Source organism: Tasmannia lanceolata, unplaced genomic scaffold (assembly GCF_043159265.1).
Source record: "Tasmannia lanceolata isolate RefF3 unplaced genomic scaffold, GAP_Taslan_0.1 ptg000037l, whole genome shotgun sequence".
Classification (NCBI taxonomy): Eukaryota; Viridiplantae; Streptophyta; class Magnoliopsida; order Canellales; family Winteraceae; genus Tasmannia; species Tasmannia lanceolata.
This window is the reverse complement of record NW_027518714.1, coordinates 6,180,246-6,196,635: the sequence shown is the minus strand read 5'-3', so window position 1 is coordinate 6,196,635 and position 16,390 is coordinate 6,180,246. Positions and strand designations below refer to the sequence as shown.

General features: G+C 39.3%; 2 protein-coding genes across 4 annotated transcripts; one reads left to right on the top strand and one right to left on the bottom strand.

Moving 5' to 3' along the window:
• Window positions 1–380: 380 nt before the first annotated feature.
• On the top strand, window positions 381–9,026 carry LOC143862222 (seipin-2-like). Of its 3 annotated transcripts, XR_013240223.1 has the most exons (4): window positions 381–1,732; window positions 4,651–5,309; window positions 8,138–8,221; window positions 8,671–9,026. XR_013240223.1 is itself a non-coding variant. In XM_077373229.1 (2 exons), the coding sequence occupies exons 1-2, from the start codon at window positions 602–604 to the stop codon at window positions 5,122–5,124; spliced, it is 1,605 nt and encodes a 534-aa protein (XP_077229344.1). In that variant the 5' UTR covers window positions 381–601; the 3' UTR covers window positions 5,125–5,312. The 3 variants fall into 3 exon arrangements, 1 of the variants encoding a protein (XP_077229344.1); XR_013240222.1 differs by lacking the exon at window positions 8,138–8,221; XM_077373229.1 differs by lacking the exons at window positions 8,138–8,221; window positions 8,671–9,026 and having other exon boundaries at window positions 4,651–5,312.
• A 3,133-nt stretch (window positions 9,027–12,159) lies between these two features.
• Window positions 12,160–16,390, bottom strand: LOC143862224 (aquaporin NIP1-1-like). Its single transcript, XM_077373230.1, has 5 exons — window positions 16,050–16,390; window positions 15,370–15,591; window positions 14,478–14,675; window positions 13,466–13,527; window positions 12,160–12,744 (listed from the first exon to the last, which is right to left on the bottom strand). Exons 1-5 carry the CDS (start codon window positions 16,203–16,205, stop codon window positions 12,525–12,527), a joined length of 858 nt encoding a protein of 285 aa, XP_077229345.1. The 5' UTR covers window positions 16,206–16,390; the 3' UTR covers window positions 12,160–12,524.

The window sequence follows — 16,390 nt, the reverse complement described above, 5'->3', positions numbered from 1 at the left end:
TGGATCCATTGACACTCAGACTTATAGGCTTATAGCATTGCACTTCTATTGCAGTCCTCTAATTTGTGGGAAATAGGTGAGAAAATAAGAATGCTCTCTTCCTTCGTCAAGAACCTCTACAAATTGGACCTTAGGATCAATGAGCTGGTCAGAATTACCCCTTAGAATTCTTAGATCAGCACAATCAGTTGCTTAGATCAAATGTATGATCCCATTTACTCTAAAATGGCTCTCACTTTTTGTGTGCGGGCACACAACCCAAGTGCTTGTCCTCGCTAAAAAACGTAGATTTTATACTGGCAAATTATATATTCGGTCCCTTTGCTTCCCCATGTAATGTACAAGAGGAGTCATAAATACACTAGACGGTGGTGGCCTGGGGAAGAAAGTAGGGAGAATATATCAGTTCCGGGGCCCACGTTTTCCAAAAAGGATAAAATTTCCGCGCTTCGAAGCGTGTCCATGGAAGGAGAAAAGCATGGCGTGCAAAGCGACGCAAAATCGCGCGAGTGATGACTTCCTAATTCTCTTCTCTCCAGAACTAAAATCATTTGCCGAATGAAAACCCTAACCCTACCTGGAGATCTACACATAATCTTCAATGGAAGAAACGATTCTCGACGAAGCTTATAGCTCTGATCTGTTCCTCGACGCCCTAGACGAGTTCCCTCCCTTGGATCAAGAAGAATCAGAACAAACAGTCGATTTCTCGCCGATTTCACGTCTCGAATCCGTCAAAATCAAAGCAGACATTACAATCGAACCTTCTGATTCGCCGAAGACATCTTTACCGAGCAGTCTACGACGGAGATCTTCAATCCGATTCAGTCGAGAAGTTTCCGGCACCGATTCGAAGGATTTGAGCAGCGATTCTCCCTCATTTTCAGAAATTAGTCAGGTATGTGAAGCAATTACTCCTAAGGAGAAAAGAAATAAGATCTTATCTGCTTTAAAGGATCATGAAAGGCCACGAGAACGTTCCAATTCTATGCGAATTAGGTCAAATTCGGATAGATTTAGTGTTGGAAATGACCTGAATCAGGAGAGTTCTTGTATTTCATCTGTGACGAATGAGAAAAGTGATAAATTGGTGGCAGTTGATTCTCCTTCAGGAGACGTAGACGGATCGAATTTTCTGGCTTTACTTGCAGGATTAGTGATTAAAGCGATTGGATTTCAGTTCAATTTGTTGATTAGCTTTCTCAGTTTTCCTATCTGGCTATTGTATTTCTCTTTCATGTTCGTGATTAATCCTTTCCAAACATTAAAGCGGGGAAAAGAACTTATTTTTGAAAAGGTATCAAGGATATGCGGTTTTTTGTGCGCAAGGATTAGTCCATTGATATATGAGAAGCTAAAGGGTCAGCAATCGATTGCGAAATATGTGATGAGATTCGGTTGGGGATTTTTGTGGGCATTCTACGTTTGTTTCGTGTTGTTTGGTTTTCTGGTGTCGGCATTTTTAATAAGTGGCCTTATGATGCGATTCTTTGTGGAGGAGCCGATTCGGATGAAGGAGACCCTGAATTTTGATTACACCAAGCCAAATCCGGTTGCTCTGGTGCCCATTGTGTCATGTGATGGTGTCTTTTGTGGTATAGGATGTAAAGAAAAGATTGATGTTGGAAAGACTCTAGGTTCTCACGTGATTCCTTCTAATCACAAGTTGCAGCTTACTGTCTCATTGATTTTGCCCGAGTCTGACTACAACAGGAAGCTTGGGGTCTTCCAGGTATGTGTTTGTTTGTATCTTTTGGGGCCTTTGTGTATACTTCAATTAGTGGCAAATGCATTTTTTATTGCTATCATGATTTTGTTTTTTTCCCATCATTGGTTCTAGTTTGTGCATTTTAACTACCATTCGGACATTGATATTTGTTATAGTTTGGGGGTAATCCTGAATGCTCAGAATTTTATTTTTTTTGCAAATTATGGCTTTGATATTAAGCATAGATGGGTGGAAGAAAATACTACTGAATTCTTGAATATAACACGTGAAAAATTAGTCAGTGGTGTCAATTAAGGCAGAAAATTTAAGTTCAAAAGTTGAATCAGCTCGGATTATTTCCAATGTACCTTTATGCGTATATTATCATCCTTCATATCCTCATTTTCTGTTGAAATTTTTCTCAGATTTGTTTTCTTTCTATCATTGCTGCGGCATCGGATAGTCCTCAAAATTCTTTCCGAACGACAACCCATGAAATGGTTGATAGTTTGATTTATCTAATCGCTTTTCACAGGAAGAAACACAAATATAAAATATCCTTTCATTCCTCTCATTCTAAATGCTCCATAATTTATATGATATAACAAACGCTTTGAATTTTCAGCAGACACGTGTTGACACCGACACATCTGTCGACACTCCTTTCGATACTTGTAAACATACTTCTAGAACTAATAGATTTAATTTGGGAGCGTCAAGACATTATTGTGTCATGCCCAGTGAAATATTGTTTGTTATTGGATATAGTGTTTACTTGCCCTTGCAAACACACGCGCGTGCACACTTCTTCCAATATTATATTCATTGCATAGTTTCCAGGTCGGGAAATGGAAGCGTGGAATGGAAACGTGAAACACTTGAAAAAAATTAAAGGAGAAACGTGAAACGCGATTTTTTGAAAACTTTTTCACTAGATGGGGTTGTCCCCAGTAAACAAAAGGGGCGATTACTTTATGCGGGTAAGTGATATATTCACCCCATTTTCTTACTTGGAACAACCTCCTTTAGTGCATTTATGACTCATCTTTTACACTAGATGGGGATGTCCCCAGTATTTTGATATCTGCACAAACCATCTTGTCTTTTTTAATATTTGAAGAGCTGTCAGGGCGGTGATAAATTCACCTCCTTCTATTATAATATTCAACCCCTATTTTCAAAATGGATTGTACAGCCCACAGGTTATTACATTTCCCAAAAAAAAGCTCTCCCAAGCCGATTAAAAAAAGAAAAGACAGCTGTACAAATATCAAAATATGGTTGTGATGTGTAGTCCCTTTTATTTACTGCGGACAGCTCCATCCAATGTAAAAGAGGAGCCATAAATACACTAAAGGGGGCTGTTCCAAGTTAAAAAATTGGGCGAATATATATCACTTACCTACATAAAGCACTTGCCCTTTTGTTTACTAGGGACAGCCCCATCTAGTTTAAAAAAGAGTCATAAAGACACTAAAGGGGGCTGTTCCAAGTAAAAAATGGGGCAAAATATCACTTACCTATATGATGTCTCTTGTTAACAAAACCCTAATCGTGCCACCTCTCTCCCAAACGCTTCTGTCTCTCTCTTACTACGGCCGCCTCCGGAAAACAGAAGAAGAAGGGAAAGATGACCTCACTCTCTCTCTCTCTCTCTCTCTCTCTCTCTCTCTCTCTCTCTCTCTCCTCCGTTTCACAGGCGTTTCCACCACGTTTCCCATCCGTTTCACCTTTTTTTTCATCTCGTATCGTTTCCGTTTCGGATTCGGAAACGCGTTTCCGTGGCACTTTGCCCCAACGTTTCCTGCAACTATGATTCATTGTATCCTATTGGTCTATCTTTCTCAATGCATGTTGGAGACTGAATATAATTATATTAGATTAATGAATGCATTGTTATTTGATTATCTCATGTTTCTTTGAGACTTATAGTTGCTTAATCCCAAGATTTATTAGTGTGTTAAATGAATTTCATAATTGTTTTATTGTAAATTTTGGACACCTCGTATCCGTGTAGACAATCGACACCCCGTGTCCACATATCAGAGCCCATAATACTGCAACTGGAATAAGCCATCATAAAATTCTACCCTTATTGCTGGGAGTCCAACCACTTTGTAACTCAACTACCTTACCTAGAAACACTTAATTGACGCCAAAGCATGGGTGAGGAAAGCATAGACTTAGAAAAGAAAAAGATATGGATTTAGGGTTTTGGGGGGCAGCAAGAGATTTTCTAAAGTGACTCGTGCCAAGTTGATGGAGTAAAAAGAGGTAGAGGCAGACCGAAAACAACTTGGGTAGAAACACTGAGGAATGACTTGAGGGCTAGGAACATAACAGAGAACATGACCTTGGATAGGAGAGAATGGAAGAAAATGATCCATGTAGACGAACCCAACTAGTGTCAGGATTAGACATGGTCAATTTGAGCGAGGTAGATCCTTTCACCTTCTTCATGAAAATTTTCTATAGGATTCATTAGCCGACCCCAACTAGTTTGGGAAAAAGGCTTGGTTGCGTTGGGTTGGGTTGAGTTGAGTTGAGTTGAGTTGAGTTGGGGGCAGGAAGAGATTGAGATGGATGGGTAAGTCTTAGATGAGATGGATAGATCTAGGAATGGAATGTCTAAGAAGGGGATTAAAAGTGTTGATTTGGATGAGGATGATAGATTTGGATATAGAAAATCTTGATATGGATAGACTAGGAAACCTTGCACTCGCATCAATGATCAAGGGGAATTCTTGCAGTTCTTATTTTCCTTGTCTGTGTTAGAGATACTTATGTTTTATCCTTTATTAATTTTTACATACCAGATTGCCTTCCTTTTGTTACTGTGTATTTATTATTTCCTATTGGCAATCATTTTGCTAAAGATTTTTTATAGTTTTTCATAGAGAAATGGTTGCAACTCATAACTGTAATGATGTTACTGCTTTCAGGTCAGGGTAGAGTTCCTGTCCGCAAATGGCAAAGTCACTGCCAGTTCGATCCAGCCATGCATGCTGCATTTTAAAAGCCCACCTATTCGCTATGTGGAGACCTTCCTTAAAAGTGGTTCTATCCTTACTGGTTATTCATCAGAGTCCCAAATTCTCAGCATAAGAATGACAGCGTTTACTGAAGGGACTGAGCCAACTGCATGCTTGAGGGTCATCCTCGAACACCGAGCAGAATACAGGCCTGGTGCTGGTATACCTGAAATTTATGATGCATCTTTAGTGCTCGAGTCTGAGCTCCCTTTGTTTAAAAGGATTATATGGTACTGGAAGAAGACAATATTTATTTGGAACAGTATAGGGTTATTCGTGACAGAATTGCTGTTGATCCTGATCTGTTGTAGACCTATTATTGTTCCGAGAGCAAGGCCTAGGGACGGAGCAAGGCCTAGGGACGGTTCTGCTAACAGAACATAGCATCTGATGTTTGAACCAGAAGCTCTAATTCAACATAGGGCATGACCCCCTCTGTACACATTATCGCCTGATTCAAAGGAAGGCTGCGACCCAAGGTCTTTTCCAGGCACTTGATGATAAAAGTGGTGGATAAAATGTACTCTGAGGTGCACTCAATACTGTCTTACACGAATGAGTCATATTTGGTATGGTGCTCTAACTTCTTATTATAGATCCCACTGGGTAAAGTGTTTGAAAATGCCAAATAACTTTTATAATATGAAGATTAAATATATTGCAAAATTTTGAAAACATGCCTTCACAGAATCAGCCACAGTCGGTTTTGTAATATTTTTTTATGTTACTATTTAAAGTAGGTATTTTCAGTCAACTGGAAAATAAATCAACGTCTTTGAGGATCACAATGTAATGGACTTTTTGCAGACCAACTCTGAACATTTGAAAAATTCCCATGATATTCTGATAAAATCTGCATATTGCTATGTAACATTTTATTGTAGCAAACCCATTATTTTATTTTTCAGAGGTAAGTCCGTTAATTTTATGAGCTGTTGTATGGTAAGTGCGCATGTTTTTTGATGGAAATACTGTTAGAATGGATAAGGTAAGAGGAAGAAGAAGAGTGAGGGAGAAGATGAGAGATTCTCCACTTAGGAGCTCACATGTAATGTGATGTATATATAGGAGCCCAAATAGGGTTACATGGTACAAATACTATAATACTCCTCAACAATACATAATGACCAAAATACTCTTCAACACTCCCCCTCAAGCTGGAGTGTATATACCGTACAACTCCAACTTGTTACAAATAAAACTACAATAAACAACTATAATACCCATACAACAAAAAAGCAATAATCCCATACACATGCCAACTTGGTACAACACTCCCTCTCAAGCTGGTGTGGTGAATACGTAGTGAAAAATATAACAAAAAAAGACAAGGGCCACCATGAGTGCAACGGCGAGATCAACTGCAACCAAAACAACGGTCTTCAGAACAACTGCCTCCAGAGCGATCATCAGATAGCTAGCTTGAGGGAGAGTGTTGTATGGGTATTATAGTTGTTTATTGTAGTTTTCTTTGTTTTGCCTGTTTGTGTGTGTGTTTGGATGGATGGATTTACAAATGGCATTTACAAAAGAGATTTGGGGTGCAAAAGGGATTCCTCAGATGGGATGTAGATTTGGGAATGGAGATTTGAGGTTTTAGGGTTATGGATTGGAGATTAGGGATTTGGATGGAGAGATGGGGGAATAAAAAGGAGGAAGATACAGCAACAAAAGTGTTGAAGGTGATGGTGGATTAGGGGTTTTGGGTTTGGACTTGGGGTTTTGAATGGATAATATGGAAGAATAGGTGGTGGAGGAAGATGGGATTGGGGATTTGGATTAGGGGTTGTGGATGGAGATTTGGGGATTTGGGGTTTTGGATAGAGAGGAGTTGGAGGGAACAAAAGGAGGAGGGTATGGCAACTACTAAAAGGGGTGGAGGTTTGTTGTTTATGGCAACCCAAAAGTGGGTTGAGGGTGTACGGTAAGGGTGGAGGAGGGAGGAGGGTTTACGGCAAGGTGGAGGGAGTAGTAGGGGTTACGGCAAGAGTGAGTGGGTGGGTGGGGGGTAGTGTGTTACGGCAAGGGTTAGGGAGAGGCGTGAGAAGATGGGGAGTCTCCATGTTAGGAGAGACTCTTCTTTCTTTCTTTCTTTCCTTTTTTTTTTTTTGTATTTTTCGAGGATCAGATTTGGAGCTCTGTACCATGTGAGAATGGAGAGGCGTGAGAGGAAGAGGAAGAAGAGTAAGGGAGAAGATGAGAGATTCTCCAATTATAGGAGCTCCCATGTAATATGATGTATATATAGGAGCCCAAATAGGGTTACATGGTACAAAGACTATAATACCCCTCAACAATACAGAATGACCAAAACACTCTTCAACATGTACAATACTGTGAGGTACAAGTGGTGTCACCCATTTGATGATACAAACCATTCTTCTGCTAGGCCCCACTATGGGTGGGCCATGCCCCAAATTTCTTTCCTGTATGCCTATCCTCATTCCCCACCCTCTGATTTCTAGAGACTTGCGTATGAGTTTTTGTTTTGCTTTGTTTATTTAAAGGGAAAAAATCAGAGGGTTAGGATCTATGAAGCACGGGTACGGGGTGCGGGTACGACACGACACGGGTACGTGGGTACGTGATTTGCCAAAAAAACCGGGTGCGAGTACGTTCGGGTACGCCGAATATAATAATATATTTTATTATTTTATTATATATTTATAAAAATTAAAAAATAATAATTGTAGAGCAATCAAATAACAATAACATCACCAAAATGGAAATTTCTAATATTACTCTTCATTTCATAAGTGATTAAGTTCCATATTTCATAACAAGAGGCATCATTCATTAGAAAAAAAAGTCTGTCACCAGTGTGTTGACCAGTGTGTTGACCAGTGCCTGACAAGATGGATAATTTTTAGAGAACAAATTATGAGATTTTTTTTACCGGACTTTTGGGATTTAATAATGTTTGGACAAAATAGATTTTATGAATTTTTAAAATTTGAAAAATACCCCACCGTTTGGAAGTTAAGAAAGTTAAAATTTTGACCCGACCCTTTTTCTTTGAATTTTGTACTAGAACTGGAGAGTTGACTTTTTTTCCTTTTAGATTTGGGTGTTGAAACTATTTTTAATAAATCCAAAAGGGGGGTATTCCGTTATTTACATGTAAATCTTAAGTAAATGGACATTTACTTAAATGGTTTACATGTAAATACCGAGTACAGGAAAGTAAAGAGAAGTACAGGAGAGGAAAGAGAAGCAGCAGGAAGAAGCAGGACGTGTCGGGTACGCGTGGTGCGCACCCGACACGCAAAATTAGTTTTTTTTTTTACAAAAAAGGGGGCGTACCCGGACGTACCCGCACCCCATACGTGTCGCGTGCGGGTGCGGGAGCCCCGGGAGAGTACCCGTGCTTCCTAGGTTAGGATCATTTGATGTGCAGGTTTTTTGGGCCATGGCCCATCCTCAGCATTGCCTTGCAAGTGAATGTTTCCGATGAAGTGATTCCCACCTGTACTTTTCACTGGTAATGTATTCCCTAAGGAAATATGATTGCAGTTACCTTCTTACAGCTCTACCTTTCTAATATTTTTCTTCTTCTTATGGGCGATTCTGCAGTACGTCATATATGTAACTTACTGTGCCTGAATTTATAAACTGCTCGACATGTTTAACTAAATTAAACATATGCAGTTATGCACTTTATTTCATATTGTGTAGCATTTGGATATTTCAGTAGCCAGAATAATATTTCATCCCCAGATTTATTAACAATTAGTGGTAATCACTCCATTCTCAAAATAAATTGATGTGGTCATCATCGAAATATTTTGTTTGGTTCAAGAAATCAGTTTATGAATGTCTTCTCCTTACATTTGGTGAGGTATTTGTAATTTTGAATACTTACCAGTTGACACACATCAATGCTTGCCTATGTTAAGTTAGTTATTGAATTGCTCTTATGGTTTGTTGTAGGTAAGTCCAACTCATGAGGAGCAGATTTTTTGCTGGCACCACACAAGATGCCTCTGATCAATTTTGGTATGGCTGGCTAAGATGAACTCGACATAGTGAATTTCCATATGCCTTCTTTGATTTATTGAAGCTTGGGAGTCACCTTCATTTCATCTAATTTAGGAGGAATATTAATTTTCTCCCGATTTGAGCAAAAAAGTGATGGCAAACTAATAGCATGCTTAACGAAAAAAAATTCAAATCTAAAAGTTAGATATGCTCCAGATTTTTGCACATGACCAAAGTAGCCCTAGTTCTAGTGTTTTCCTTCTATGTTTACTTAAATTTGGGTTGAAGAGAATTCTAAGGTTGGTGCTTGGTTTATTGTTATTAAGAACTTTTGTGTTGTTCGAGAAAAGGTGTACCCGCAACTATCTCCATACAAGGTCATGTTTGTGACATCCATGTTATAGGTGGAAAATAGTGGTTATTTTTGTTTTACCCAGGAAGTTGGACAAGGGTCGATCCGTAGCACTTGTCAGGGATCTGTTGGGCCCCCGGTCACATGGGTTCGACTATTTTTGGCCCGAGGGGAAAACAAAGATAAAGTAATGGTGGCAGGGTTCCCGATCTGCGTCTGTAAAGTTAGTTTGTGTGTGTGCACGCTCGCGCTCGCCTAATACAAGATGGGAGAAATAATTTATAAAAGAGTTATTTATTAAAGTTTAAATAGAAAATTAACTACGAATTACATTTTCTCAACAAATTAGTCGTCGTTGAGAGCAATATTTACAAATCCTAGTAGACTTGATGTGGTGTGGCTGAATACTTGGTTGATGCAGTTATAAGTTGTTATGCGTTACTTTCTCTTGGATTTCCCTATGGTGAAAAAGGGCTACTTAGAGGGAGCCGACCTCATAAAACAGGATATAATTTCGGAGAATGAGAACTGTCATTTCATTCATGAGCAAAGAGATCAAATACAATGCTATTCTCCAACTAACTCAACTCCTACCACAACTCAATACATGATTCCACGTACAAACTGGACTCCATAACTGACATCAACACTCACTCAAAACTAACTCCATGATTTACATGCAACTGACCCCAAAGACACATACACCAAACCACCCCAATACTGGAACAAAAAGGTAAATAACTAACACACTCCTGTACTTAACACTCCCCACCAGTTCAAGCAACCTTGCCCTCAAGGTTTGAATGGGGATACCTCTTCAACAAGTCTTCATGGCGCTCCCAAGTAGAGTCTTCAACTTCAGCTCCTCGTCATTTCACTAACACTTAGGTTATGGCTCGATTCCCACGTTTCACAACTCACGATCTAAGATGGTTTCAGGTTGAGGTTGGGTTAACCCTTCATCGGTGACCGGAGGTAATTGCAGTGAGATTCTCCTTGAGAAGCTTTAGGATGAGCTCTCTCCTTTTTAATAGGTTTTCGACAGCTTGAACGGTCAGTGGTTGGATAAGGGATGTTTCCAGATGTTGCTGCATTTTATATCCATTGTTGGATCAGTAAAACCCTTGGAATGATACCCATCAATATTAGCCCAAAATATTTTCAGTTCCTCATTTGATGAATGTTTTTTGTTCTTCTCTTTTTTATCTATTTTCTTTCAACATTTTATATGGGAATCTCTCTGAAGCTAAAACTGTGGGCTGACAAGACCATAAAAGACCATGGGAAAATCCTACATTAAATGATGCAAATAGAAAATGCCGAAATGGAACTTTCTGTGGAATTGTGAGCAATGAACATGAAAATGCAGTTTTTATAGGTTTAACAAGCTAAACATTCTGTGTCAAGATCAACTTAGGCATCAGCTAACTTCTAGTTGATGGGAACCATGCTATGAGAAAGAGTCTTCTTCTGGCTACTGAAGTTTACAATTTACCAATGCTAATGGTGTCAAGTGGCATATGCATCTGAACTGTTAAGTATGCTCGACTTTTGTTGTATTACAAGTATTTTGATCATTATTGCACTTATGTAACAAGAGTTGTTTTAGTAGTTCCTGATATGTCTTGTAATGCATACAAACAAATGAATGAATCAAACTAATGTTGTTTTTACTGTGTATGTGTTCTAGGTTTCTGTATTATGCCATCTCATTGCCTCCTTTATTTTTTCTTTTCCTAAACCATACGTTGCAGATAATCACCTTCTCTGTTTTTACCATATGCTTCAGTTTTTTTTTTTTTCTTATGTTCTTTTATTACCTCAATGTCATGGACTTTGACCCAGTTTTAGTGTAGGGTCTGCAATCTGTCTCCACATCCATACAATCAGATATTTATTCGAATTTATGTTCTGCATATCCTTGTTCCCTATTGTCGGCCAGTCTTTTTGTTTAAAGTACACTACAATTTCATTGTATTGGAGCAAGAAAACTAATTTAGTTCACAATCTCAAATCCATAGTATAAGAACTGGTTAGCTAAAGTCCAGATGATTCATGAAACACTAGCCCAAGTCTAGCGATGTGTTACAGACGTGCTGTACATGATTCATTGATGCAATAGGGTGAAGCTTGGATCATGCATTACCCCGGGCCTTCAAAAGGGGTGACTAAATGGGGGATCTAAATTGTCCGAGGAGTCTAACCTGAGGTTTTTGTATGTGTGTATGTATTTTTGTTGGAACATGATACAGAAACAAAGAAATGCTTATAATAGTGTCTCCGTTACTTGATGAAACGAGCTTGTCTCGATCACTGAGTTGTAGTGAATGATCCTATTTGTGATGGAGAAAACTGCCAATAAACCAGCTTGTGTTGTTGCTATGCCAACTTCAAATATGAAAGGAGAGCAGTGGCAGAACCAATGTTTCTTAGGTGATTATGGGATATACAATTAGGTGGTAACTCATGGAGGATTAAATAAACTATTTTTACTATTGGACTCTATGAGGTGATAGCCATTCTGGCTTTTGGTATTGTGCCAAGTAGGTTCACAATTTTGGGCATGCCACGTAGATCCTCTTCTTGAAAATATAGTCTTCAAGGAATTAAACGTGTCAGTTGAAAATTGTACACAAATGATTCTTAGTGGTATCCAAAGAGGCCCTACTAGAATTTTATGAAATGAAATGCCCTTTCTAATGTTCGAACAGGTAAGTAATTCCAGCAGGGTAGGATTCGAGTAGCTTTGCTCGTGTTGATGTTCTATTATTAGGAAGAAAGATAGATGTGTTGATCAATGGCTAGTATCATTTGATCGTGCAGACCAAAGGCATTTGAGAGCCCAGATTGGCAGTGGTTCACTAGATCAACGGTCCTTATCCAGACCATGTTTCTTATAGACTAGGACAACTCATGTCATGTTGGAAGCTGCTTATAATGGTGTTGTAATCTATTAGCACCCAACCTTGACAAGTCCTCCCTCCATCATTTCAACCATTTTCATAATTTGGAGTATTCAGTAAGGGAAGTGGTATCTACACTCTGATTTACTTTTGCTACTTAGAACATCCTTTAACGGTATCTTGTCATTAAGAGAGAGAGAAGCAGATGTCATTTCCCTTCTTAAGAAGTTGAAAGGTAAAATAGGTAGAATACAATATTCGAGCAGGATACAAGCCAAAGGAGGAAAAACAGTCTATAAAGACTGCATTACGTTAATACGAATATCTTTCGCCTGACATGGGAGATGGATTATCCTTTCACCAGAGAACACACAGATGATGGGACCCATTGCCTCTACGAATCAAATGGCAAAGGACAATCAGTAACCCTCTGAGGCGAAGGACATTAGTGTTGCTCAGGTTATATTTTCTATCTACATTACGACAGAATATAAGTGTCCTTTATCCAAAAACATAATATAACTATATAAGTGAGAAGATAAAAAGATATTTCAATTTGAGCCACTTCTCCCTATGCTTTTCAAGAAAGAGCCGCTCTTGGTAATTTCACGCAACGGTTTGTCTGTGAAACGGATAAGGTTGTAGGCCCAGGCACCAAACACTGCCCCACAAATGGGCCCCACAATGTATACCCATATGCTCTGGTAACGGTTTGCAACAATTGCGGGCCCCAAGCTCCTTGCCGGATTCATTGACGCCCCAGATATAGGCCTGTCAAAAAACAATAACTCAATAATTCAATAAATAAATAAATAAGATCATTTGATTTTCCCAATCCCTATATCATGGGACCCACACAATTTGTGGATTCCATCCCGGGGAATAATATATTTACCCCCTTTTCTTCCTCGGGCCACCCCTTTCGTAGTGTATAAACTCAGGGGTGCAGCTCGGGTCGGGTCAGGTTGAGGACAACCTGAACCCGACCCGAGCAACCACTTACTCAATCCGAACCCGACCCGAGTTCCAAACCAACAAGATTCAACCAAACCCGACCCGAGTTCAACCCGACCCAACTTGAGATTTTAAGCTTATTTAATAAAAAAATTATTAATAATGTCAGGTTTCGCTTGGGACGGGTTGCCCAAGCCCTCAACCCGAACCCGACCCAAACTCAACCCGGGTTGAGAAAACTCAGCCTGAACCCGAACTCGAACTCAACCCAACTTGACTTTTTCTCGGGTTGAACCCGACCCAAGTTGCACCCCTGCTAAAAAAGAGTAGGCATAGATAAAAGAGGGGGTGGACGGAGGAAGAAAAGGGTGAGAATATATCACTTCCCTTCGATCTCATCCCTTGAGCTGGGTGCATGGGACAGTGGCCCAAGTGACCGTTTTTTATTAGTAAGTTATATGGTACTTTTTCAGAAGCCCCACCCTTATTTCAGAGGCCCACTCATCATATAATTTGTCTTAGTAAGAAAAGAAAGTACCCTGCGAGAAGGACGTTTAACAGGACGGTGGCTCCCACGGCCAACCCAGCAAGTTCTCCAATCTGTCATCATTTGTCAAATGAAACAGAAAAAAACGTCAAAATCTCCAAAAAGGTTTGATACGTCTTCTTAATTTCTTATCCACACTACCACTCCTATTAAAAACTGGTAAAAAGTAGATAGCTTCTCGGAATTAATAACAGCATTTTAATAGCTAACCGACGGAAAGTGGAAGATAAAGAGATGAGCTATTCAATACAGAGGGAGTGGTAAGTGTAGTTTCAAGTTTCAACTTTGAATCCATTGGCAATTCCTACTAAAGGGGTTGGACTAAGTTGGGACATAGAAAACACTAATTAGGAGCTGTTCGGATTTCGAGAAAAGATGATTATGAAAATTAATATTTTCCAAGGAAAAAAAATCAGGGTTTAGTAGGTTTGCAGTCCATTGAAATTTTTTTATTCTGAAAAAAAAAAACTCCACCGAAAATGAGTTTACCAAACGCTGGAAAATTAATTTTTTAACAAATTGCAAAATTTACTGGACCTTGGAATTTTTTTCCCCATAATTCCAAAAGAAGAATGATCCTGTGTATGTTCCAAAGTCAGTGTATAAACCATCATCACCGTCCAATCAGGGTGCATGCCCCTCAATCAATGGCCCATATTCCAAACTTTGCATAAGCTCATATTGTAACTTTCGAGATCAGATGGCTAGGATCATCCAATGGGTGCAATTTTGCATCAATTGGAATGGCATTGGATCCATGGATATGAATGCTATGAGGCAGTCGATATGGCTTCTGAACAATCATGAATTGCAACATTTGGTAAATGGAAGAAATATATCCACCCCCTTTTCATACTTGAGAACACCCCCCATCTGATGTCAAAGAGTAGTCATAACTCATAAATACCTTAGAGGGTGCTGTCCCAAGTAAAAAAAAGGGTTGAGTACGTCATTTCCCTAGGTAAATGGTGTAAATTGAGTATGTCTTTGACGAGAAACTCACAGCTCTGTTATCGGTGGCGACACCGGAAATGACAAACATAAGGTAGAAGGTGATGATGAATTCAAGAACGAGAGACTGCATGTTTGATCCGCCCGGAATTGTCCCTGGAAAATGCTCGTGTATTCCCCCAAACAACAAGCGAAGCGTTCCATTTGCAAGGGTTGATCCCAGGACCTGAGCTGAAATGTAAGCTGGTACCTGTAAAAATTCACATGAAATTTTCATTTCAAAATTTGTAATTAACAATTACACAGAATTTTCACATGTCCAAAAATTTATGAACATGTCTCGAATTTTTGCCGTATTAATTAGATACCTAAAATTTGGTATCAAAGCGGCCACCACATTAGGTGTTCGAGACACATAAGGGCAACTCCTGTCAAGGACTCCCTGAAAAGGGCTAGAGAGAGTAGGTTGTCGGAGAAGAGGAAAGTGAAAAGGGCCACATAAAAAAAACTGCCAAAGAGTGAAAGCCAGCCAAAGAGTGAAAGCCACCACACTGTCGGCATATTGGTTAGGCTGAGGCACCTAACACCGTCATATGTCTATTTATTGGACAGCCCGGGCCCTCGCTCGTAGGTCTATTTTTTGGACCGCCTGGCCTGGTCCTTAAAGCCTTGCTTCGAGGCGGATTCAAATGATTTATATAAAGAGGGATTTGCTGGCGTCCATAGTAAAAGGCAATTCGCAAAGATGGTCTGTTGTCAGAGCAGACAAGAGCCTCAATTTTCAGCAAATTTTGTCATCATTCACGAGGTGGAGGCTCAATTTTCTAGCAGATTTTGTCATCATTGATGAGGGGCTGCTCAGACCATTTGCGAAATGTAACAAATCCCAAGAAACTTTGGTGTATAGAACATAGACAGAATCATTGGTCAACAGAAAGAATTACCTGTTTCCATGGAAATCTTCTACAAGTAGCAAAGGCAATGGTTACAGCAGGGTTGAAATGGGCACCGGAGATGTGACCAACTGAATAAACCATGACCATCACGACGAGGCCCCACACGATTGATACACCCGGAAAGGTTATTGAGCCTTTGCTAAGATTAACCACCACCGACGCACACCCCGCAAACATCACAAAATATGTCCCAAAAACTTCAGCGATTAACTACACAAAATTAACAAATGTGTTACCTTCATCTCAAAAAGGCCATAATCAGAAAATAAAGAGTTAGGTTTTTTGACATATTTTGCTACATGATTGATATTCGAAACGCCCCTGTTTTGATATTGGTAGCCTCTGTTCCTTACACTTCTGCTATTGAGAGAAGGGTAAAAATAAAAGAGGTCAGCCTATATCACAAGAGAGGAGTTCGAGTATTAGTTCCCTAGTATATAATTGGGGGGCTTATAAAGTATATTAATCAGTTCTCAATAAACCATTTACAAACTTCAAATAAAATTAAGGTCGTATTCTACTGATAGGAACTTGATTGGCTCAAAACAGATATTTTTTAGTGATATTTCATGAAAACAATAACAAATCAAACACCATTTTTCTTTCCTTCCCAATATATTTTAACAAAAGTCATGAGGAAATGAAAAGAAAAATGAAGGAAGAGTTACCTTCTGAAGGAAAGACACAGAAATTCCACAGGTCAAGGCTCTTATGCCATTAAAATCAGAAACAGGAGAATTCCCATTTTCCATACGAACAGCCTCGTTATCTCCTTCCTCCATTGATTTTACGTGATTTCCGTTAGGCCCAGAAATCTCAGGCATCTCACCAAAACCAATAAGAGCAGAGGACTAGAGGAGAAAATTTTCGAGTGGTGCTCCTACTAATGGAAGAACTGATGAAAAAAGCCTAAAAAAAAACACTAAATATCACCTTCTCAACGAAACTCAAAAACCCAAATTAGATAACTTGAAGAAACAGATAAACCAAAGCTCTCTCTCTCTCTCTC

Coding starts and splice junctions, on each gene's coding strand:
- LOC143862222 (XM_077373229.1), top strand. CDS start 602: ATGGAAGAAACGATTCTCGACGAAGCTTATAGCTCTGATCTGTTCCTC. Junction 1,733..4,650: donor GGAAGCTTGGGGTCTTCCAG/GTATGTGTTTGT, acceptor TACTGCTTTCAG/GTCAGGGTAGAGTTCCTGTC.
- LOC143862224 (XM_077373230.1), bottom strand. CDS start 16,205: ATGCCTGAGATTTCTGGGCCTAACGGAAATCACGTAAAATCAATGGAG. Junction 13,528..14,477: donor TCGCCACCGATAACAGAGCT/GTGAGTTTCTCG, acceptor AAATGATGACAG/ATTGGAGAACTTGCTGGGTT. Junction 12,745..13,465: donor TTAAACGTCCTTCTCGCAGG/GTACTTTCTTTT, acceptor GTTTTTTGACAG/GCCTATATCTGGGGCGTCAA.